The sequence below is a fragment of the Enhydra lutris genome, unplaced genomic scaffold (genome assembly GCF_002288905.1).
Source record: "Enhydra lutris kenyoni isolate GAN:26980312 unplaced genomic scaffold, ASM228890v2 scaffoldscaffold12, whole genome shotgun sequence".
Lineage (NCBI taxonomy): Eukaryota > Metazoa > Chordata > Mammalia > Carnivora > Mustelidae > Enhydra > Enhydra lutris.
The window spans coordinates 72,080,404-72,105,110 of NW_019154096.1; the positions used below are offsets into that span (position 1 = coordinate 72,080,404).

General features: G+C 46.3%; 1 protein-coding gene across 1 annotated transcript in view; it reads left to right on the forward strand.

Moving 5' to 3' along the window:
• Positions 1 to 10,790: 10,790 nt before the first annotated feature.
• Positions 10,791 to 24,707, forward strand: part of LOC111145040 (deleted in malignant brain tumors 1) — a 197,318-nt gene continuing 183,401 nt past the window's right edge. Inside the window, 10 exon segments of the mRNA XM_022499653.1 lie at positions 10,791 to 11,130; positions 15,088 to 15,160; positions 15,162 to 15,396; positions 16,374 to 16,389; positions 17,239 to 17,283; positions 18,066 to 18,389; positions 19,773 to 19,802; positions 20,834 to 20,896; positions 21,656 to 21,809; positions 21,811 to 21,977. Coding sequence (XP_022355361.1) covers positions 10,791 to 11,130; positions 15,088 to 15,160; positions 15,162 to 15,396; positions 16,374 to 16,389; positions 17,239 to 17,283; positions 18,066 to 18,389; positions 19,773 to 19,802; positions 20,834 to 20,896; positions 21,656 to 21,809; positions 21,811 to 21,977 — 1,447 coding nt within the window.

Sequence of the window (24,707 nt, forward strand, 5' to 3'; positions counted from 1 at the left end):
CAGATTTTGTAAATTGGGGTACTATGTGTCAGCACTTAGCTCCATGCCGGGAATACAGAGCTTGCTCAGAAATATTCACTTCCTCTTCTGCTTCTTCCCTTTGACCTTCCTCCTTGTCTGCTGCTCTCTACCATCAGTTTTATATTCTTCCTTGGTCTTCAATTTCCATTTCACCCTTGTTCTTGTCCGTCAGCGGGCAACTCCAATTCCTTCTGCACTGAAAAGACTCTGCCTCCCACAAAACCTGTCACCCCATCTCCACCTTCCACTTCAAATCACAACTCCTAATGCGCGGTTAGTGCAGAAAAGGCAGGAACTAGAGAAAAATGAGAGAGAAAGTAATAACATCCCAAATCCATCACTCAAGATGGCTGTTGTTAAAATATGTGTTCCTTTCAAGATACATGTGATATAATGTAACATACAGTTTTTCTATAATTTATCTTCACATTCTGAACATTCTAACATGCCATTCATAGTTTTTGGACATTGAGGTCATTTTAGATTTTCTCCTTTTTTAAAAGTTTCAGCTTTAGGGGCACCTGGGTGGCTCAGGCGGTCGGGCCTCTGCCTTCAGGTCAGGTCATGATCTCCAGGTCCTGGGATGGAGCCCTAAGTCAGGCTGCCAGCTCTGTGGGGAGCCTGATTCTCCCTTTCCCTCTGCCTCTCCCCCTGCTTCTGCTCTCTCTCTCTCTCTCTCAAATGAATAAATAAAATCTTTAAAAATTTTTCAGCTTTATTGAGGTATGATTATCAATAAAGTTATAGGATATTTGAAGTGCACCCCATGGTGATTAGACAGAAGTATCCATTGTAAAGAAGCCCCCCACTGAGTTAACACATGCATTACCCCACGAGTTTATCTCTTTCCATTTTATTTACTTATTTTTTTGATGAGAACTTTTAAGTTCTATTCCCTTAATAAATTTCAGTTGTGAGATACAGTGTGATCAACTGTAGCCACCATGTTTGCGTTAGATTTTCAGACCTTACTCATAGCAGAAATTTGTACCTTTTTACTAAACCCTCCCTTTTTCTTGTACCCCTTTCAGGTTCTTTATGTAATGGGCAGTACTGTCAATGCCCACACATCTTTGTTGACTTTGTAGAAATTATCATTATTTCCTTTGGCTATATTCTCTCTCTTTTAAAAAAGATTTTATTAATTTGAGAGAGAGAGCACGAGCGGGTTAGTGGGGGAGGGGATGAGGAGAGGCAGAAGGAGAGGGAGAAGCAGGCTGAGCGGGGAGCCTGAGGCGGGGCTCAATCCCAGAACCCCGGGATCCAATTGTGTCCTGAGTTGGGCAGATGTTTAACCAACTGAGCCACCCAGACGCCCCTCCTTTGTCTATATCCTTTGAAGCGGAATTACAGAGTCAAAGAGTTGATTACTTCTAATGCTTCTAAAACATGTTGATAAATTATTTTCCCAGACGTGTACCCATTCTTTCCCCTATCGGTAAAATACAAAAGTGGCAATTTTCTACACTTTGTCTAGATCCGAATATTATAGCTCAAAAATCTTGGCTGAATTGCTGGATGAAAATGGTATAGAGTTATTTCAGTTTGCACTTCTTTGCTTACAGTGAGGGTGAACATTTTCAAGCCATTTACGTTCTCTTTCCTTGAGAAAAGGAAAGTATATTGTCTGTATATTAAAAAAGTATTGTCCAATATTTTTGAAAGTTGGTGTCTTCCTTGTCAATTTACATAAACTTTGTATATGAATTGATCATGAATACTTTGTCCATTATATTGATGACAGATATTTTCCCAGTTTGTTATTTGCCTTTAATTTTGGATTTTGATTTTTTCCTGAACAAATATTTTTTATTTTTTATGTAATTAAATTTCTTGCTGTTTTCTTTTGTAATTTCCTACTGATTTTAAATCTAGACATTTCTTACAGAAATCAGATAAACATTTAACTAATTTCTTATTTTTGTGTGTTTAAATATCTAGTTTTTTAGTTCTAAAAATTATTTTGCTTTTTGGTGTGGTGTCAATCTTTAAAATTATACGTATATATATACATACACACACACATATATAATAGAGATGCAAGCAGGGGTGGGAAGGGGCAGAGGGAGAGGGAGAGAGAGAATCTTAAGGAGGCTCCATGCACAACATGGACCCCACTGTAGGGCTCATCTCAGGACCCTGAGATTAAGTCAAGAGTTGGATGCTTAACCAACTGAATCACCCAGGCACCTTTTTCTCTATATTTTAATTCACATTGCTTTATTTTGAATATTTTTGAGCTAATGATTTTTTTTTTTTGAATGCCAGCTACATGAGAGACACTATCTTAAACACGTGATGTATTTTTTTACTTGGTTTTGTCTACACAATAACCTTATGAAGTAGTTCGTGTACTTCACTTTTACAGATAAGGAGATTGAGGCCAAGTGAGGTTAATGCCTTGCTTGGCTTTAGAGAACGAATGAACAGCGGAGCTAGAATTTGAACCCGTGGACCCCTGTCCCAAGTCCGGGGTGTACAAGTCCCACTCCCACCAGCCCCACTTCGCTGTGTCAGAATCTAATCCTTTTCAAGAACTTATCTTTAGCCTGTTAATTTTTCCTAAAGAACTCTGACACCCTTTTTTAAAGAACCACTCAATCAAAGGAAAAGCTTCGAACGGGAATTATAGGAAGCCTGTGGGTTAGTTTATAGTGACTGACATTTCTGTATCCAGTCCTTCCATCCAGAAAGCTGGTTCATCGAGCTCTTCCTCTGCAGGAGAGTGCCAAGAAGCTTTGCATAGAGTTTGTGTTTTTTTTCTTTTTATTCTTTCTTTTGTTTTTTATAATTTTAAAGTGAGGTTCATGCCCAATGTGGGGGCTTGACCTCACAGCTCTGGGATCAAGAGTTAGATGCTCTACCAACTGAGTCAGCCAGGTGGCCCTGTACTTTTATTCTTATAACACTGTTTGGAAGGAGCCCTTAATTCATAGTGTCCCAACTTCCTCAGAGCCCACTGTAAGCCCTGTCTTCTCCCCTGCCTGGCCCACGTCTACATGTAGTTCTTGGAGTAGTACCAGGGAACCACATATGATCTCCGCCAGACCCTGGGCACCCGTCAACCGAAGTCCCTTGCCCTCTAGCTGGTTACGTGGCCATGTCACCCACTAGAGCAAACTCGTGAAGGACGAAGGATGGTGGAGGTACCGTGCCGTGTCAGATCTCCCCCTGCCTGAGGCGTCCAGCATCCTGTAGGGTCTCTGTAAGTGGTTGAAACTGCTGTTACATTTCCCTTACATAGGCTGCAACTCAGTGCAACTCAGATCAGAATCACCTGGAGCGGGGCACCTGGGTGGCTCAGTGGGTTGGGCCTCTATCTCCGGCTCAGGTCATGATCTCAGGGTCCTGGGATCGAGGCCCACATCAGGCTCTCTGCTCACCGGGGAGCCTGCTTCCCTTCCTCTCTCTCTCTGCCTGCCTCTCTGCCTACTTGTGATCTCTGTCTGTCAAATAAATAAAATCTTAAAAAAGAAAAGAATCACCTGGAGTGCTTGTTACAACCCATATTTGGGCACCGCCTCCAGAGCTCCTGATTTGTAAGTCTGAGGGAGCCCTAAGGATCTGCAGTTTTAAGAAGTTCTGGGTGATGACTGCTGCTGCTGATTCATGGCCCCCGCTTGACGAACAGCTGCTTTGAAATACTTTTTTTTTTTTTTTTTTAAGAAAGAGAGAGAGAGAGAAGAGAGTGTGAGCCGGGGCGAGGAGGGGGGCAGAGGGGGCAGAAAGAGAGAGAATCTCAAGCAGGCTCCATGCCCAGTGCAGTGCAGAGCGTGATGTGGGGCTCGATCCCAGGACCTCAAGATCATGACCTGAGCTGAAATCAAGAGTCAGATACTTAACCAACTGAGCCATCCAGGCGCCCCTAAAATAACTATTTCTAAAGTGACTGGGAAAGGTAGTTTGTTGGTTACTCAAAAATGTCATTTAAAATGGGAAACCATAAAAAATGATACATACAAATTTTAAGTGTTTTGTTTTAACTGAAGACACATCAGTACACTTTGAGTAACCAGTTTGTTGCTGTAGGCTTTTCTCCCAGGACGGATCTTCTGTGGTTCTGCAATGTCTCTCTTACATAAGGCATACCCATATGGCATATCTGTAATTTCTAGTTTTTGTTTCTCCAAAGGGGAGCGTGAAACAAAAGACACTTGAAAAGTGGTGTGAGCCCTGAAGGACTGTTGTACGTTTTTCTGTCACTCTTCCCTGTCCCACTTGCCTGGTTTCTTTTTTAGCAACCGGGTTTTATTTGCAAAGCATTCAGCCTTATTTGTATAGAAAGCCATCTTTCTTTTTTTAGCCCACATTTCTTTGATTTACTTAATATTTAACTGATTCTAATACCAAGGACAGCTGTCATAAGCAAGTTTAGGGCTCATACCTGCCTCTAGCTCATCGTACTATGAAGCTGGTTGGAATGGAAGTTGCCAGTTAGGCTAGAAAACAGTCTACCAGAACTCATGATCAGTAGGTTTACAGGGAGGATGGAGAGCATTAGTTGACCGGCGAGGAGCTTAAATAAAGGTCAGTGAAGGGAACTTCTTGTTTACTGTCCACCTACTGGGTGCATCTCTGCTAGAATATTCAGGTACTGCAAATAAAAATACAACGCACCCAGTTCAATATGAACTTCAGATTTATAAAGAAAAAGAAGTTTTTGTTTTGCGTGTCTGTGTGTAAGTGTGTCTCAAGCAAATATATTTGGGACATACTTATACTAAAGAAGTATTCATTGTTTATCTGAGATTCAAATAAAAAGATTTTTTTTAGTATAATATGTCCCATAGAATATTTGGGATATACTTATATGAAGACATATCCTTGTTTATTTGAAATCCCAATGTAACTGGGCATCCTGTATTTTATTTGACAATCCTTTTGCTCCATTTTTTTTCTTGACATATGTGTATGCCTTCTTTTAAGTCTAGAGGAAATATCTGACCCTGTCTGGAATCCTCCTGCTTCTCTTCTAAGCCTATGAATCGCTCCCTTTGAGGTTCCCAACCCCCTATACCCCGTGTTCCTGCCAGGGCAAGACCGGAATACTAGCTACCAAGTCTGCCTGCCAAGTCGCCTCTGAGCTCCAGAGGACTGAGCCCTGCCTCGCTGATGGATCCCTTCCTCCTCCCTGACTCTCAGGGCAGTGTCTCCTGGGCAGTCAGGGATTAATCCATACCTGATGAGTGAATTATTTAATGAATGAGGCCCAGATAACCCTCCAAAGTCAAGTCTGATGCAGCCCCCTCCCCTGCTTGAAATAGCTAGGTGGTCAGATCTAATGCTTGTTTTCAGAAGAGCTCTCATTTGGCCCTTAGTCTTTCTCAGCAAGATCAAGGACAAACATCGCAGGAAACACTTTTGAGAGGACACAGACATCAACAGGTAACTCTAAACTCCTGGTGGTTGTAGGGCCCACACCTACCCCCAAGGGCCTATGAGGGACTGCTGCAGAGAACCTTGCTGGGTCTTAGATGTAGGACAAGGAAGGACCTCTTCTGATGGGGTCCACCTGGGCCCTCGGCCCCTTCCTCACAAGATTCCACACAGACCAGAAGACAGGCCTGGAGTCTCCATGCCAGCCAGTGCCCAGCCACACCTCTTTCCTAAGATCTCTGTCTCCCCGGGTGTCCCCCAGGGGGGTTTGCAACCACTCAGCAGGACAGTGAAGGCAGGTGGGGACAGGAGCACTTAACTAAAGCTCTCTGGGTATAATCAGTTACTATTCCTCTTCTTTCCTAGATTTTTATCAAGTGTTGGGAGAACAGTGGAAACTTCTACCTCCGTTGATGCTTTAAGTGCTAACTTCTTCTGCCATTTCTTGGTCTTATTACAGTCCTGTGTGTGCATGAGTGTGCTTGCTTGTGCAAGATGGCAGACCTTATGATTGGGCCACACAGGACAAATGTTAAATATATATCTACCAAACTGTGAAATGGTTACCAGCAATAGCCTCAGTACAAAGTCCTGCCCCTCATCACTTACCAGTCGATCGGTCTTGGGTCACCTTCCTGAGCCTTGGTTTTCCCATGGGTAATTTTGAAGATTAACTAGGATGATACATGGAAAGCCCTTGAATAGGATCTGAGGAAGTCACAGTTTGGTCAGAGCTCAGGACAGACTGTCCTGGATGACATGTGTTGTTCAGGAAATGAATCCTGCCTATGGCCATGGGAGAGACGCCAGGGTCATCTGCTTGCTGAGGAGTGGGGGTGGTGGGCTCCAGGAGATAATGGGTATTACATGGCTCAGGGCAGAGTAGTAATAGCAATGACCCCTGTTCTCCAAACTGATTTCTCTATCTGGGAAATGGAAATAAGAATAGTACCTTGGCCAACTTATTTTACCTCCAAGTGCTTCAGTTTACTTCTGTGTGAGAGGAGGGAAACCCACCTTTATGAGTTGCCATGAGGACCAAGAGGGACAATGTGGGTGAAGCACTTAAGACAGTGAGTGTTGGAAATTGTATGATTATGGTCAGAGATGAGGTGGGGATGTTCTGATACAGATATTTCCTAGGTTTGTGGCCTGTGTTGGAGGAATGTTCTTGCTCTCTGTTTCTATCTCATATTGCTTCATCATCCTCAGGCATGTGCAGCCACATGTCTTTACTTGCCCTCTTACTGGACCATCAACAACATGAAGTAGGGCAGCTGGGAAGTGCATTGTGGACCCCACATTCAAGGGTCCATATGTTGAGACAAATGGCATAGTTCTCTGGCATCAAGTCCCCTCGTTGACCTCTTGGTTTTACCAGAGAGATTCCAACCTGTGAACCTCTGACTGTTGCTCCTGGCAGGACTCACATTTACAAGGTATCTGAGTTTGTTGGATGCCTTAACTTTCCTTATACCAGGAAGTAAGAAAAAAGGGATCATGAAAACAACCTCATTGGAATTTTTAATAAGAATTTAAACCTAGCAATCTCCTTTTAGCAAGTAGATTTTGGTATATAAGCATTAGAAAAAATAAAAGTTACCATCATATGTCCTTTTAGCAAAAGGAGATAGTCTGAGATCTTGCTGCAAAATATCACCAATGAAATCCTTTCCATTGAAGTGGTTGAGAGCACTATTTATTTATTTATTTATTTATTTAATTTTTAGAGAGGGGAAAGAGAAAAAAAGAGAGAGAGAGGAGGGGCAGAAGGGGAGGGAGAGAGAGAACCTTAAGCAGGCTCCATGCCCATCTTGGAACCTGATGTGGGGCTCAATCTCACGACTCTGAGATTATGAGCTGAGCTGAAATCAAGAGTCAGATGCTTAATCAACTAAGCCACTCAGGCACTCTGGGAGCAGTATATTTTATTTTTGTACTTAAAATTATATTAGTGACTCCTTTATTTTTGAATTTGAGGAAATTCATTTAGGATATTATCAGAATCTGAGATTTCAGATGTACAAGCAATTTCACAATTATTGTTAGCATCTACGGGGCTACTCTCTATCTCTTTACATTCCTCTTCTGATTCATCTAGTTTTTGTGAAACATCTTCAATGTCAATTTTCTTCTCTTTGCTGTTGGCAATAGACAATGAAAATGTGTAAGTTCTTAACTGCAGTCAATGAAAGCATCTTACAAAGACAGTGCCTCCAGTCTTTTTTAAAAATACCTTCTTGAAAGGTAATGCGGTATCTGGGGCACTGAAGAATGATGACCTATCTTACCACTTCATCTTTCTTCTAGATAATGCTACCATTCTCTCACTGTCTTATTATATAACTCTTTTTTAGTGATAGTTAATAATTAATGAGTAATGATGGACCAATTCCTTGAATGATGAAATAGCAGATTATTTCAAGCTAGAGGAAAAATGGGATCATTAAGAGCTTGTAATGTATTTTGGATTTATAGAAGGATCCAATGAATCCATATAGTGACTATAAGATACAATGATTTTTATTCTATTTTCTTTACACGAATGAATATTCTTTTTGTTCTTTGGAAGACCTTTTGAAACATGTAAAAGTCATGAAATATCAATCCTCACAGAGTGAGACCTGCTGGAAAAAGAAACTCGAGAAATAAAATTGAGTCTGATGGACCTTGAAGATGTCCTAAGGGTTAACTTGAAGTGGAGGGGCATAGAGTGCTTTAGAGTGGTCTCATGGATAATAAGACCCAGGGCCCTCTGCATGTTGGCTTTGTTCAAAATACATTAAAAATTTCTCAGGATATGGATCAGAAGGCACAGGATATCGGACAACAAAATATGTACTTATTTAGGGAGACTCTGTGTGGCTATTCCAAATGCTAACTCCACTCAAATTTCAGACTGGAGTGAGGATTAACTGGCATCCAGAGTCCTTGACAACCAGTCTGAACTGCCTTTTCTTGTCCTGCCCTTCTTCTGAGCACAGATTACATCCTGTAACTATAAACTGTAGCATTAGGGGACAGAGTAAAAAGACATGTACTTTATTACATCTAAAATTATTCAACACCCCACATCCAACCCACTTGTAATCTACTATTGCAAAATCCAGAACACTTTGCAAGAATGCAGGAGGCACAGACCCAAGAGTGAGCCACCGTGCCCCCTGGCACGATCGTAAGGTGATACTCAAGCCAATTTCTGTGACTGTAGATCATTTACAAAGAGTGGAACCTCCATTCCAAGATGAATTTGTTTTCTTTCTAGGTCTGGGGAGCTTCTCAACTACAGACTATGGGAAGACCTTTTTTTCTTTACTTGTCTTCCTAGAGGTTTGCTTACTGGCAAGGCCAGTCAGTTCTGCTGTTGCTGTTGGCTTGTTGAGGCTGAGTACAGTTTTGGCCACAGAACAAATGCCTGCCCTTTGGAACGCAGGGATGGGAAGGAAGGGGTCAGATGATGCTGAGACCCTAGGCATGTCCCAGATGCACACTCAGCCAGTCTCATCTGTCACTTTCCTTCCTTCTTCTCTCTTTCTCTCAATCATTTGGTGCATGGGATTAGCTTCAGCTTTGTGTCACGAGACATGGATGATAAAAAGCCAGTGCCTCTTCTTACCACTAGTGACAGTTATCTGGAAGATTGCTAACATCCCACAAACATTTGTTGTGTACCATGCACAAAATTATTTTCATATACCAAATAAGTTAATATAGAAAAAATCATTTAACTGCTTGGTGCATAATAAGAGTTCAACAAATGCACATAGTAAGCACTATGGTCATGAAATCTTTCCAACATTTTGAGGTAAGCAGTATTATTACCCCCAAGTTGCAGATGGGGAAACTGTGGCATAGTTAGGTCACTTGTAAACAGCTATATGTCCAAGGTCACGTGGTGACTAAGTGTCTAGGCAGAAATTTGAACTCAGAACAGGCAACTTTGCCTCTGTCCACTATTCTTACTAAATCTATCCATCTCTCCTCATCCTCTGAGGGAATCCACACACTTTGCACTGAATTTGATATGTCAGACCTTGATATGCTTTCTTAGGACAGTGGACCCTGACATGGAATTCTTGGCTCTGTTGAGGCTAATCCCTGCCCATTCAGAGCATGCTCTGAGAGTCCAGAAGTGACCTGGGAGAGGCTTTAACAGAGCTTTCTGGTGATTGACACCCAGCAAAGGGCAGGTTGATGCAGGGAGACTGAGAGCTCTTCTGCAGGGACATTCACAGGAGTGACCAAAGAGGACAGCAGGAAGGGCTGAGGAGGCCTGCAGTGCACCTTGGGAGCACTCTAGAAAGAGCCCAGTTGGCTTTTCATTACAACAACCTTACAACAACCACAGAAACCACCTGCCCCCTCATCTTACATCTCATTCCAACCTCTCTGGTCACTCCCTGACCATAGATTTCTCATAAATTCAAACTAACCACTGAAAAGCCATACCTAGGACTCACCTCATGCTGTCATGATGTTGGGCTGGATCTCTCAAGACCCGTTCTCTGTTTTGCTTGCATAATTAGTGGAGGTGGTTTAGCGGGCTCGTGTCAGGCAGGAGCATGGTGCCCATTATGGTGGCACTCGGGCTCTGTCAGCCCTCACAGGAGGCTTGAAAGGTGAGTTGAGGCCCACTCTTGGATGAGTGCTGAGACTTGACCCTGATGGCAGTGGAAAGTACATTGAGGCATTTTGAGTAGGGAAGTGAGTTGAACATATCCGCATTTTATAAGGTAAAACTTGGGACATTCTAGGGGAGAGAGGTAAATCCTGTCAGCATAGGAGTGGGCACAGAGTAAACATTCCATAAATGCTTATTGAATCCACCAATGTGGATGGATTACAGAGGGAGGGGCAGGGAAAGGGAGATCCACAGGCAGGCCCCTGGAGTAGGCCAGGTTCAAGAATAAGAAGATCTAATCTAGCAAAATGGTGGTGTGTATAAAAAGAAAGAATCTTGTTGATAAGTTAGGTATAAGAAGTACAGAAGGGGAGGAATCAAATATAGCAACCAGATTCCCAACACATTTCTTGTGGAGCATGGTGACACTGTTGATTCAAGTGGAAGAAAGAGACTGTGTTGGGTTTGGGACATGGGGTGGATGTCCAGGAGGCCACTGGAAATGTTGGTCTAGAGCTTGGCTGGGGTTGTAAGGGCTGATCAGCATGGGAGAGGTGGATTTTGGGGTCTTCTTTCTAGAAAGTTCTCAGAGTACATGAGCTCTTTCAGAGGGAAGACAGCATGAGAAGAGACCTAAGACAGTGCTTGGGAGAGCAGCAACATTTAAGGTGTGGGAGGGGAGAAAACAGGTGAAGGAGATGGGGCAGTGGTGAGAGGAAGGAGGAGACCAGGGGGTGCTGGTGAGTGAAAACCAGGGAGGCAGAGCTAGTGGATGAGGGCTTTCTATTGTGTCAATGCAGGTTTGCCTCTGAGGATGGTGAATTGAAGTGACCGGTGTCAGGGTCGTGTGGAGGTCCTGCACCAAGGCTACTGGGGCACCGTGTGTGGTGACGACTGGGACATGCAGAACGCAGATGTTGTTTGTCGGCAGCTCGGCTGTGGCCTTGCAGTGTCGGCACCAGGCGGGGCCCACTTTGGTCAGGACTCGGGGAACATTCTCTTGGGCTTTGTATACTGCTCAGGATGGGAGCCCTACCTGTCAAGCTGCTCCCACAGCAGGTGGTACAAATACCAATGTGGCCACAGGGAAGAATCCAGAGTCATGTGCTCAGGTAGAGCTGCCCTCACCTTAACCGTGCCACTTGGACAATAGGGGCTCCTGCTGATCTAACATCCCCTTGCATGTGGACAGTGCTTTGTATTTTACCTGCTTTACTCTAGGTCATGTCTTATGATGTTAGAGGGAAGGTCCCTTTTCAGATAAATGGAGGCTCAGAGAGGGCAAGTAGCTTGCCTGGAGTCTTAAAGCTGGGGAAGTGGTAGAAGCGGCTTTCAACCTCAGCCTCCTCCAGAGTTTGCCCCTGCCTTCACCCAGTGGTGTTGTTCTGAGGATCCTGCCCTGGCGTGACAAAATACCTTTCTACATGGCATTTTCTCCTCCTTTTGCAGTCAGGAGAGAAGGACTAGAGAAGTCTGGTCCTTAAAACTTAAATCTAAATCAAACAGAGAAGTAAACAGTATGTTCTCTTTATTGGGGATTAAAGGACCTGCTAGAGATATATACACCTGCAATGGAAGACAGAAATTCTTCCTGACCCAACCTAGGGAAACCCAATGCTGACTTTCTCCTTTGTTCACAGAAGGCTGGTTGGTGGTCACATACCAAGAGGTCCTTTAATCCACAAGGAAACTCTGAAGATAACAATCATTGTGTCCCCCAAAGGGGGTTTCCTAGTTGAGTTGTCCATCTTTAGAGAGACCTCTGGCATTTGCTCTGTGGATTGGTATGTGCACATGCCACCATGCACGGGATGTGACCCTGATAATCCAACTATGACATGAGAATGGCTTCTGCCAGAGAGTATGGCCCTCCAAGCAATCACTTTGGAGTGGGTTTATTTTAGCATTTGGGGATGCCTCCTTGAAAACTGCCTTTCTTCTTAGTTGGGGCCACCTTCCAGGAATTCTCAGCAATGGTAGATATTTCTCATCTGAGGGGGTAGATAAGCTATAGAAATAAGAATTTGGAATTTGAAATGTGAGCTTGTTAATCAGGTGGGGCTGTTCATCAATGGGGTGATTTTTTGTTGGAGACAGCAGATGCAGAGGGATGGGAGGTTGATGACAGGAGCAAAAAACATCTCTGGTAGCATTCCAGCATTGCATAAGGGCTGGCAAAATGGCAGAGAGATGAACTCTGTCTTGTAAGTAAGAAACGCAGACTTTTAGCAGTGGGTAGGGTCACTGCATCCAGCCCTTGTTTCAGAGCTGAGGAAGCAGAAGGCCAGCTCTTCTCAAATGAGAGCCAGCGTCAAATGACCTCTTCTGTCCTCCACTCGGTAGCTTCTTTGTCTCCCACAGAGGCATCTCTGGCAACCACTGAGGCAGAAGGTAACATTGCATTTATGTGGGATCCTTATGGCCTCATTACCTGAACTCATGAGGTCATCTCTGATCCAGAAGAGGTACAAAAGGTTTAAGAGATAGGGGTGCTCAGTTCCCAAGAGGGAACCTCTGAACAAGGCCTCAGGCCTAAATGGGTAGCCCTTCCATGGGCCATGTCCCTGAGACTGGGAAGGGATAGACCTGCACATCTACTTCCAGGGAGTTCCAAGGTCGAGCTTGGTGTCCAGGCTTTAGGGGGGGTCCTATTGCTCATGCTCAGTGCCTACCCTTGTGGTCCTCACCACTGCATGCTGATGCCTGGACAGACTGGGATGCTGGGTCTCTGGCTGCAGGGCCTGGAAAGGCAGATGCATCAGAGGTCCCATGCATCCTCCACCCCCCTGGGGGCACTGCCAATGAGAGAGCTGAGAGGTAATCAATACAGCTCAAGTTTTTGGCAACCCGAGCTTTGGGAGGGAAAGTCACTGCCTATATCCCATGGGAAACTTTGACCCTAGGACAAGAGAAGGATAGCCTTCCCATGAAGGCCCCTGACCAGAAGTTAGCATGGATTACTTGGGAATCTTAATGGTACACATGTCAGGCATTTCTGTTCCTCAACTGTTATGCTTTCCTGTCCCTAAGCCCATGGGGTGACGTCTGACTTGACTGTTTTCTATTCCCTATTATTAAGGACACGGATGTCACTAGAGCTAAGGATGAGACTGACTTTATTATAATTTAACCATGTCTCTCCCAAGATTCTTATTTGCAGCAGTTATAAGAGGAGAATCTACTCCTCTCTACAGTAGCTTCCCATGAGAGCCCTGCTATGTATTAGGAGTTATCGCTGGGCCTGACAAGTTCTTTTGCACAACTAGTCCATCCAGGGTGCAAGTGGGCTTGGCTATCTAACTATGACAGAGGACTCCAGATAGGCCTTACCTAGAACTACTCTTGCAGAACCTCAACTGTGGGGTGGAGGTGGGAGACATACTTCCTCTAGATCCAAAAAAAACCTCATGTAGAAGCCCAGCAGGGCGTTCAGACATACAATGAATGCTCTGGTGGCAGTGGACTAAGAGGAGCCATCAGGTCATATTCTCTTGAAGCCCTAACACCCAGTAGGCTCTTACTGGGAAATGGGGCAAAGAGCACAGTTTCTTGAAGCAATTTGAAAATAATAGTTTTAAAGCCATAATCTTACTTAATGGGTAAACAAAGTAAAAAGGCAAGAATGGCATTCAGGCCTCTCGTCATTTAACAGTGTACTAGAGATACTAGCCAATACAATTAGACAAGGGAAATCAATTGGAAGCATAAGGATTAGAAAAGTTATTTTCCCATCTATTCATAGAACCCTGCACTGGTCACATGTGAGATGGTATCAAGGTCAGTAGGTTGGTAAAGAGATATTCCTTCAAAAGAGCCTTATAGAATGAAAGAGTTTGAGGTTGGCATGGTCTGTTCCCTTTTCTAAAGTTCCATAACAAGATAAAATCCAAGTCAGAGATGATATCTCTTAGCAGATTCTACTTTAATTTCAGTCCTTGAATCTCCTCATAGGGGACCTAACTTTACATTTTCTGTTTTTCCCTGTCCTTCTACAATTTGTTTATGCAGATAGCACTATAGAGGATACTATGGCTACTAGTACAATAGGTAATGAATAATTTTATTTGGTTCTCCCTCTGAAGGTAATTATACCAACTGTATACATGGGTTTCACCCTTATACAGGGAGACGTCCAGGGAATGGGTTAAAAGGGTGTTGTATACATATAGCACAAAGGAAGATCCCATGTGACCCTGCAGAAAACAGTTTTCAAAAGCTGTTATCCATGATGTCTAACTCTAGTCATTACGTTTGTTACTATATACAGCCACCACCTGGATCCCCAGCGTTGCATCTTCAACAACAGATATAGATAAATATTTCAATCCACCACCCAAGGATCATTTTCAGCTTCTAAATAAAGTTTGGGTTTGCAAGTGACAGGAGGCATCTCAGGGTGTGTCTTTCCTTATCCTTGTCCCTGTGTGTGTGTGGTTGCAGAGCTGAGAATAGAGAGAGAAGTCTCTGAAGATCAGGTCCCGGATCTGATCTTAGAGCATAGCCCACTAATTCTACTGAGATCCTGGGTTTATTACAAAGATCTTCCCCACAGTGCTCAGTGTAAGTTCTGGGGGCCTCTCCAGGACTGCTGGGACCATGCAGGTCTTGTGGCTCCCAGGCCATGAGATAGAGCCCTGAAAAGAGGAGGGCCATGTGCTGGACTGGCACCTTTCTTCCCAAGGTGCATCACTTCCTGGGATGTTGGCAGAAACAAGTCAGGATGCCACAGAAGGCAATAAGTTGCCCATTCATGCATGGGTCTTGGCATGCCCCAGTAGCTGTAGAGCTCCATGCTGGGTGTGCCCAGGGTGGATTAGGCTTGTCCACCCCCCCCCCCCACATCATCCAGGTGATGGGGTGCTTCTTTGCAGTGGAGCATCCTCAGCCTTGAGCTGATTAGGATGTCTCTGCTCTTTTACTTGTGCTGAAGATTAAGCACTGGGCATGCTGAAAAGTCATAACCTGCCCAGGGGACATAACCTAGAAAGAAGTCACTGAGTCTTACAAAAGTTTTTAGCTTATGACCTTGAGATACACTCAGTGGGGGATTTCTGTTCTTTATCCCTCAGGAACTGAGTCAGATTTGAAACTGAGCCTGGTGAATGGAGGTGACTGTTGTCAAGGCCATGTGGAGGTCTTGTACCTCATGGGGCACCATGTGTGATGACAGCTGGGACTCCAACGATGCCAATGTGGTCTGTAGGCAGTTGGGCTGTGGCTGGGCCATGTCAGCCCCAGGAAGTGCCCAGTTTGGTCAAGGCTCAGGATCAAATCTGCTGGACAACGTGCGCTGCTCTGGGCATGAGTCCTGCCTGTGGAGCTGCCCTCACAATGGCTAGAATTCCCACAACTAGAGCCATGGAGAAGATGCTGGTGTCGTCTGCTCATGACACTAGGTGGGGATGAATATACCATTATCTCTCTCTGAGATTATCTTCAATGGGAAGAAACACACTACCCTCGATAAGACCCACATTCCAACCCTCTCTGAGGTATTCCATGAATCCCAAGGTTTCCTGGTAGCAGCTGGCTACTGAGTGACTGGAAAGGAAAGAGTTGGGTCACTGTCCTCCCTATCTGGCCAACAGAAAAGAACCAATATCACTTGGTAACAAAATGGCATACTGGGGGAAAGGGCCATCCACTATTCACTGAACAGAAAAAATGGGTCTCTTCCTTCTTGGTAGGATCATGTATTCTACCCACAACCCTCTTCCCAGGGCCTGATGATCAAGGCACAACTTTTGGGAACACAATTAGAAAAAAAAACACCTTCCTTCATGGTTGTATTCTTCTGGGTCCTCCATGAAGCTGACTCAGAAAACAGGATTGCGGTCTACACTTTGAATTTGGGAGGGCTATAAAGAGCAGTTTCGAAGTGAGCTACTCTGAAGGGAATGGCAGATCACTGGAACATGGAAAGCTAATGAGTCTGATGTAAATATGGAGAGTGAGCCTGGCCCACTGCAGAAAGGTCGAGAAAGCTTGAGAAGCCGGTGAGCATTGCACCTGGGCTGGTGGAATTTGGCTCTTTCTAAACTAACTGCCCTGAATCATTCTTGTTGCTCCTCTACGGAGGGAACACTATGTCTTTGATAGTCTGTGCTGGGCCTGGCAGGGACATTCCTCCTCCTGGAACAGTAGTACTAAGGCCCAGCAAGGCAAGCAATGGGAGGGTGGAGCTCCCAGAGGACTGAGGGATTCAGGGCGGGCTCTAGCTCTGTCCACCCAAAGGCATGTGGAAAGTGTGATCTCAGGCAGTATACACTGAGCTTCTTCAACCTTTGGTCCATTTGGGGCACCTGTGTGCTGTGTGTCTGACTCTTGTTTCTTTCTCTCAGCTGCTTGGCCTCAGTCCACAATCCAGCCAGGTGAGTACTTGGCTACCGTCCTCAGGCTATTATGTCCTACCGACTCTACTTCCGTCATGCTAGTCAAACCACAGCTCTTTGTAGATTATGTGGACACTTTATGTTCCCCACTCTCACTGAGATCCTGGCAATTCTTAACTATATGTGGGATTCACAAGAATCTTAACTGGATGTGAGATTCCCAAGAGTGTCACCTTCCCATGAGTCCATGAAGTTCCATCCAGTATTGGGAAACTGTCCCAATAAATGGCTGCCTGCACTTTCAGAGAACTGGCCCATGCACCATGAATCTCACTCTCATGTAATCCGGGCGGGATAGGTTGATTGGGAGAATGGATGCTGAGGACTGGCATCTTCCTACCAAAGAGCCACCAGGTCAGGTTGGCTCCTGTCCCTGGGTCAGGGTCAGCCTCCGATTCCTTTGACACAGATGTGTTTCCAACAAGGCAGGGACAGCAGTTGCAAGGGATGGGAGTGTCCCAGGTGATGGAGGTGCTCTAGGTCCTGAGAGAGCTTTTGGCTCCGTGGTGTCCCTCAATGCCCCTCACTCTTTTCTCGAAGTTTTCGCTATGCCAAAGCCCTCAGATCTACATGAGTCAAGAGAGACAGTTGCAAAAATCTTCTACAGGACAAAAAGCAAGCCAGGCTTAGAGATGTGGAGGCACCTGGTTGGCGTCCCAAATGGCTTTGTCCTGGGAAAGCTAGTAGAGCAGGAGACTTGAACAGCCCACCCAGGGGGAATGAGGCAGGATGCAGACGGACAACTGTCACAATGCCTGCCACATGCGGTTTTCACAAAATGCTTTCCATGCTATCTAACTGTGGTCTTTCCTTTCTTGCCCTATGCAGACACCACGTGGTTGACCACCACCGCAGCTTCAACCACAGATTTCGGTAAATATTTAGTCTGCCCTCTACTCTCCCAGGAACATTCACAGCTTCTAGATAAAGCTTGGGTTTGGAAACAACAGGAGGCATCTCATGATGTGTCCTTCCCTATCCTCCTCCCGGTGTTTGTGTGTGTGTGCGTGAGTGTGTTTGCATGTGTGTAGCTGGGGGATAGAGAGAGAATTCTTTGAAGAGTAGATCTGGGGTCTGATATTATAGGGTGGCCCACTGATTCCATTGAGATCCTGGGCTCAGGTTCAGTAAAGATCCTCCCCTAGGTGCTCAGTGTAAGCCCTGGAGGCCTCTCTAGGACTGCTGGAACCATGCTGGTCTCATGGCTCCCAGACCATGTGTTTGAGCCCTGAGAAGAGGAGGGCCATGTGCTGGGCTGGCACCTCTCATTGCAAGGGGCATCACCTCCTGGGATGTTGGTAGAAACAAGTCAGCATGCCATGGAAGGCAATAAGTTGCCCATTCATGCACAGGTCCTGTCATGCCCAAGTAGCTATAGAGCTCCATGCTGAGTGCTCCCAGTGTGGTCTAGGCTTGTCTACCCCCTCACCTCTATCCAGGTCATGGGGTGCTTCTTTCAGTGGAGCGTCCTCAGCCTTGAGCTGTTGGGATGTCTCCGCTCTTTTACTGTGGTGAAGATTAACCTCTGGGCATGTTGAAAGGTCAAAACCTGCCCAGGGGACTTGGGCCAGGAACAAACCCTTGGACCTTACAAATTTCTTAGCTTATGATCTTGAGATATACTCAGAGGGGGTGTTCTATTCTTTATTGCTCAGGGACTGATTCAGGATTGGCCCTGAGGCTGGTGAACGGAGGTGACCGTTGTCAGGGTCGTGTGGAAGTCCTGTATCGAGGCTCCTGGGGCACCGTGTGTGATGACGACTGGGACACCAATGATGCCAATGTGGTCTGTAGGCAGCTTGAGTGTGGCTGGGCCATGTCAGCCCCCGGAAGTGCCCGGTTTGGTCAAGGCTCAGGGCCAATTGTCCTAGACAATGTGCGCTGCTCTGGGCATGAGGCCTACCTGTGGAGCTGCCCTCACAACGGCTGGAACTCACACAACTGTGGCCATGGAGAAGATGCTGGTGTCGTCTGCTCAGGTGGGATGAAATAGACCCGTAGCTCTTTCTGAGATGGTCTTGGATGGGAGGAAACACACTACCCACGACAAGGCCCACATCCAATCCTCTCTGAGGTATTCTGTGCCTCCCAAGCTTTCCTGCAGGCATCCGGTTACTGAGTACAATGGAAAGAGAGTGTAGGGTCTGCTGTCCTTCCATATTTGGCCAATAGAGAAGGGCAATATCACTGGGCAACAACATGGCATACTGGGGGAAAGGGCCATCCACTATCCAGTGAGCAGAAAAAAATGGGTCTCTTCCTTCTTGGTAAGATCATCTGCTCTGCCCACACCACTCGTCCCAGGGCCTGATTATCAAGGCATAACTTTTGGGAGTACACTTGGAACATAAACCACTTTCTGTCCTTCATGGTTGTATTCTTCTGGGTCCTCCATGAAGCTGACTCAGAGAACAGGATTGCAGTCAACGCCAGATTTCAGGGGGCTGGGAGGAGCAGTAGGGTACTGGGGAAGGTACAAGGAATGGCAGCTCACTACTGATGAATTTCTAGAATAAAAGTGAGTTGGGTGGAGGACCTGAGCTGATGACCAAGAACAAATTCTTGAGATATCTTTGGTGCAAAATGGTGGTTTATTGTAGCCTGGGGACAGGTCCCGTAGGCAAAAAAAGCTGCTGCCACCGAGTTGTGAGGGGTGGCCGATATGTAGGATGGGGTTGGGGAGGTAAGGAAATGGGAGGTTTCAATAGAACTTTCATAACTAAAGAGGACCTGCAAGATACTGGATACCAGAGGCCTTGTCATTGTCAAGGTCCTTTTTCCCTTTTTAGCAAGTATTAACATTAAGATAGAACAGAGGTTCCTAAAGAATGTCACATATGTCCCACCCAGGAGTGGGGGTGGGGAAAGGTTGCAGGGTGTCAGCTTTTGCTTTGTCCTCAGCCAGCCTTCTGTTCCCTCATCATACGACATGGAATGCTAAAGAAACACATAGGAATATGAGGCTTGGATTGGCCCCTTACAGGAACCCTAAAAAACCTTGTGTAACTTGGGAGCAGTGTACCTCGTCAGGTGGAATTGGGGGTACTTCTAGACTAAATGCCCCAATTCATTCTTGATGTTCCTATGCAAAGGGAACACAATGCCTTTGATGGCCCGTCTAGGACAGGCAAGGACGTTCCACTTCCTGGAACACCAACCCTCTGGCCCACCAAAGCAGGCAGTATCAGCAGGACAGAGGGTGGGGCTCCCAGAGGACGGAGGGATTCAGGGCTGGCCCTGGCTCTGTCTGCCTGAGGGCATGTAGAAACATGACTCAGGTGTTATATGCTGAGTTTCTTCAAACTTTGGTCAGGTTGGGGCACCTGTGTGCTATGTGTCTGACTCTTGCTTCTTTCTCTCAGCTGCTCGGCCTCAGTCCACAATCCAGCCAGGTGAGTCCTCAGCCACCCCACTCACGCTTTTCTCTCCCACCTACTCTACTTCCGTCATGCTGGTCAAACTACAGCTCTTTGTAGAACCTGTGGACTTTTTTTTTTTTTTAAAGATTTTATTTATTTGACAGAGAGAAATCACAAGTAGGCAGAGAAGCAGGCAGAGAGAGGAGGAAGCAGGCTCCCCGCGGAGCAGAGAGCCCGATGCGGGGCTCGATCCCAGGACCCTGAGATCATGACCTGAGCCGAAGGCAGAGGCTTTAACCCACTGAGCCACCCAGGCGCCCCAGAACCTGTGGACTTTTAATGTTCCCCACTGTCACTGAGACCCTGGCAGATCGTAACTAGATGTGGGATTCACAAGAGTCTTAACTGGATGTGGGATTCCCAAGTGTCACCTTCCCATGAGTTTCATCCAGTATATGGAAACTGTCTCAAGAGATGGCAGCCTGCAGTTTCAGAGAACCGGCCCATGTGCCATGAATCTCAGCTCTCATACAATCTGGGCTGAGAGGCAGAGTGGGAGAATGGACGCTGAGGACTACCAACGTCCTCCTGAAGAGGGACCAGGACAGTCTGGCTCTTGTCCCTGGCTCAATGCTTGCAACAGCCTCAGATTCTTGGACACAGATGTGCATCCAACGAGGCAGGGACAACAGTTGCAGGGGATGGGAATCTCATAGTGATGGAGGTGCTCTAGGAACTGGGATACCCAGTTGGCTCCATGGTGACCCTCAACACCCCTGACTCTTTTCTTCAAGCCCCGATATGCCAAAGCCCTCAGATCTACATGAGTCAAGAGAGAAGGGTGGCAAACGTTTTCTGCGGGACAAAAGAGAAAGCCGGGCTTAGAGATGTGGAGGCACCTGGCTGTCCTTCCGATCCTCTGTCCCGGAAAAGCTAGCAGAGCAGGAGACTTGCACAGCCCAAGCAGGGGGAAGGTGGCAGGATGCAGATGGGCAACTTTCACAATGCCTGCCACAAATGGTTTTCACAAAATGCTTTCCATGATGTCTAACTGTGGTCTTTACCTTTCTTGCCCTATACAGACACCACCTGGTTCACGACCACCACAGCTTCAACCACAGAATTCGGTAAATATTTTGTCCACCCTCCCAGGATCGTTCTCAGCTTCTAGATAAAGCTTGGGTTTGGAAGTGACAGGAGGCATCGCATAATGTGTCCTTCCCTATCCTCCTCCCTGTGTGTGTGAGTGTGTGTGCCTGTGTGTCGCTGGGGGATAGAGAGAGAATTCTCTGAAGATCAGATCTGGGGTCTGATCTTACAGGGTGGCCCACTCATTCCATGGGGATCCTGGGCTCACGTTCAGCAAAGGTCCTCCCCAAGGGGATCCGTGGAAGCCCTGGAGGCCTCTCTAGGACTGCTGGAACCATGCTGGTCTCGTGGCTCCCGGGCCATGGGGTCGAGCCCTGAGAAGAAGAGGGCCATGTGCTGGGCTGGTCCCTCTCTTCCCGAGGGGCATCCCATCCTGGGATGTTGGAGAACCAAGTCAGGATGCTACGGAAGACTAGAAGTTGTCCGTTGAGGCACGGCTCCCGTCATGCCCCAATGGCTGGAGAGCTCTATGCTGGGTGTGCCCAGGACACATTAGGCTTGTCCAGCCCCTCACTTCCATCCAGGTCCTGGGTTGCTTCTTTCAGTGGAGCGTCCTCAGCCTTGAGCTGACTGGGATGTCTCTGCTCTTCCCTGTGCTGACGATTGACCTTTGGCATGTTGAAGGTCATTCCGTGCCCAGGGGATTAGGCCAGGATCAAGCCTTGGGTCTTACAAATGTTCTGAGCTTATGAGCTTGAGATAGACATGAAGGGGGATTTCTGTTCTGGATTCCTCAGGGACTGATTCAGGTTTGGCCCTGAGGCTGGTGAACGGAGGTGACCGTTGTCAGGGCCGCGTGGAGGTCCTGTACCGAGGCTCTTGGGGCACCGTGTGTGACGACAGCTGGGACACCAATGACGCCAACGTGGTGTGCAGGCAGCTGGGCTGCGGCTGCCACGTCGGCCCCCGGAAGTGCCCGGTTTGGTCAAGGCTCAGGGCCCATTGTGCTGGATGACGTGCGCTGCTCCGGGCATGAGGCCTACCTGTGGCGCTGCCCTCACAACGGCTGGAACTCGCACAACTGTGGCCACAGAGAAGATGCTGGTGTCGTCTGCTCAGGTGGGTCCTCAAGATTTTGAGCCTCTACTTTGGCTTGTTAATTCTCTAGAAGAGCTCTTTTCTCTCACTGTCGCTTCATCTTCCTGAGTTTGCTGAAGGGCGGCCATTTCCCCTCTTAGCTTGAGAGGAACGTGCATCACCAATCACCAACCATATTGATGTGGCTGAGTTTCACGGGAGGACACAGCATCTTTACCAGCCCGTCGAACAGCCGTGTGTTAGTGGGCATAAAAGTTGTGAGAACAAATTCCTGCAGTACTTTTTTCTTTTTTTTTTTTTTTGGTGGTATCCTCTGTGAGGCTACCACGGGACCCCTCTCTGAAAGTCTTCTTAGCGACAGGGGGTCAGGCACTCAGCATTTCTGGTTCTCTGGATCCCATAAGGCTTCTTTCTGCACCGTCTTCCCAGGGACTGACGACGTGTCCTCTCTTTTTTGCAGGAGTACAAAGCACTACGACCACCCCGGGTGAGTAGCTGTATCCCAGCCCAGCATGCTTCCTCTCTGGAATTCAACTCTCATGTTTCTAGAAACTAAAGAAGAGGTCTGGCCCTTCTCTTCAAGGACTCTGGTATTTGTTACAGTGACCAGCTGAGTCCCCAGGACTTGGGCTCCAACTTAGCTTAGCCTCAGGGCCCACCGGGGTCCCCTGCCACTGTCCGCTGCCAGGTTTGCCCAGAGACGCAGCAGCGGAAGGATTTTTGGTCTCCTCTGTTCATTTCGGAGGAGAGCAATTGCTCAAGTCAGCATTGGGATCATTTGAGAAATACGACCAAGGAAAACTCCTACCACGGCTTGTGCGTTCAAGAATCCTATCCCGTTGGGAGAGTAATCCCCAAGGTTTCCTTTGCCCCACAGTGAAAACTTTCAGTGCCAAGTCTGTTGCGCAGTGTAACTGCATACTCTCGCCCATCTGGGCCATTCCACTGGAATTGTCCAGGTTCTGAGAAGTGCTGCGGTCAGGGAGAGACTTGTGTGCTGTTACGTTTCCTTACAAACTAATGACCATAGAATGAAAACTTTCCCAGTAAAATCCTAAAATCCCTTCATTTCCCTTCCATATTGGTGGCACTCATCACCCACAAGCACTGCTGGTAAGTCTCACGTTTGTCCACCTGAGGGCTTGGGCTTCTCGTCCCCAGGTTGACTGTGGAAGCAGCCGGTGCCCGTCAATGCACAGCCCAGGTCAGCCTGTCCATACAATCTCCCCGCTGTATACGGCTCCCACGCTGCCCACACACAGCCAGCCTCTACCTTCCAGACACTCAGCCTTTTTATCCCCCTGCCGGGTGGATGACTTTCGTTTTAATAAGGAGACCTACTTCCCCTTCTTCTAAGGAAGTGAAATAAGTCGTCCTTCAAAGAAGAAACTTAACGGCTGGATTTCTTGGGGTACCTCAGAAGCTTTGAGAGAAGGAAGGGAGACAATGAATGGGTATTTTCACAAATAATCCATCCTTTCCCAGTAAACTTTACCCCGTGGCTGTTGCTCAATAGCTTTTCCTCGCTCTTAAGAAATGATATGGCCACTTGTTTCTGTCATTGAATATTTTCTCCCCAACCGTTTAAATGCCTGCCTTGTATTTAATTACACGGCTATGACCGTGAAATAGTGAACTAGTCCTGTATTGCTGGACACTTGCGTTGTTCACATTTCCTCATTCTTATGAATGATCCTCTGATGCGGAATAGTTTTTGAGTCTCTGCATCCTTCCCCAACTTTTCCCAGAGGAAAGCAGTAAATTTACTGGACTGAAGTTAACATAGTGCCTTGTACATAGGACGTGCTTACTAAATGCTAACTCTTCTGATGTTAAGTATTCCAAGGTCTTTGCTATGTATGTGGTCCAGTGGCCATCAAGACTGTTGTAAAATTTCAGAATGTTGGAAGAGAAACTGATCCCCTCCCTCAGGAAGCTCACAGTAGTTAATAATTACTACTGTTTGTGATAAATTACAGGTGTGACAGGTGCTTCGGGGGGAAGTTCGGTGTGCACAGAGGGCGTATTCACAGAGGCTTAACTTGATCAAGGGATTAGGGGGTGTTCTTTAAAAGGTGCTGCTTCTGCCAAGGCACACAATGAGAAGCAGGCGCCCCCGCTGACATGCCTTCTAGCCAGAAGGAACACTTTATAGGCCTGGGTGGGAAGGAGCTTGACTGTTGCCAGATCATTAAGGGAGCTTTGTGCACAGGTTATAACTCCTGACTTTATCCTAAGGACAGTCAGAGCTGCTGGCAAGTTTTAAGCTGCTGAATTGCAAAAGTGAAGTCTGTTTGCAAAAGATAATCCTTAACATTTATGCCAAACTGTGCACTCCCTGAGGGCCGAGACCATATCTGCCTTTTACCCTCTCGCATCCTTATTACCGAGCATTGTGTCTGGCTCAACATAAATGTTTCTAGAAAGAATAAATGAACACATGAATGAATGGGTGAATATTTAATCCCATTTGGCATTTTGATACATTCGCCAGCGTGGTCACATACACAAATGGCAGCCTGCTTTATGCTTTATTTTATAAGATCCGTTTTCACATGAGCATAGAATACTTATTTTTATGTCCTTAACATTGTCATTTTTATGGTATTGAAATTATTTTTACACCATAAAGTTTAATGGGCATGAAGTTTTTCATTCTATGGTTCTATCATGATTTCATTAAACAGTTAGTAATCACAGGACAAAAGAAATAATTCTTTCTAAATTTATTCTATATGCTTAGGTAATCAC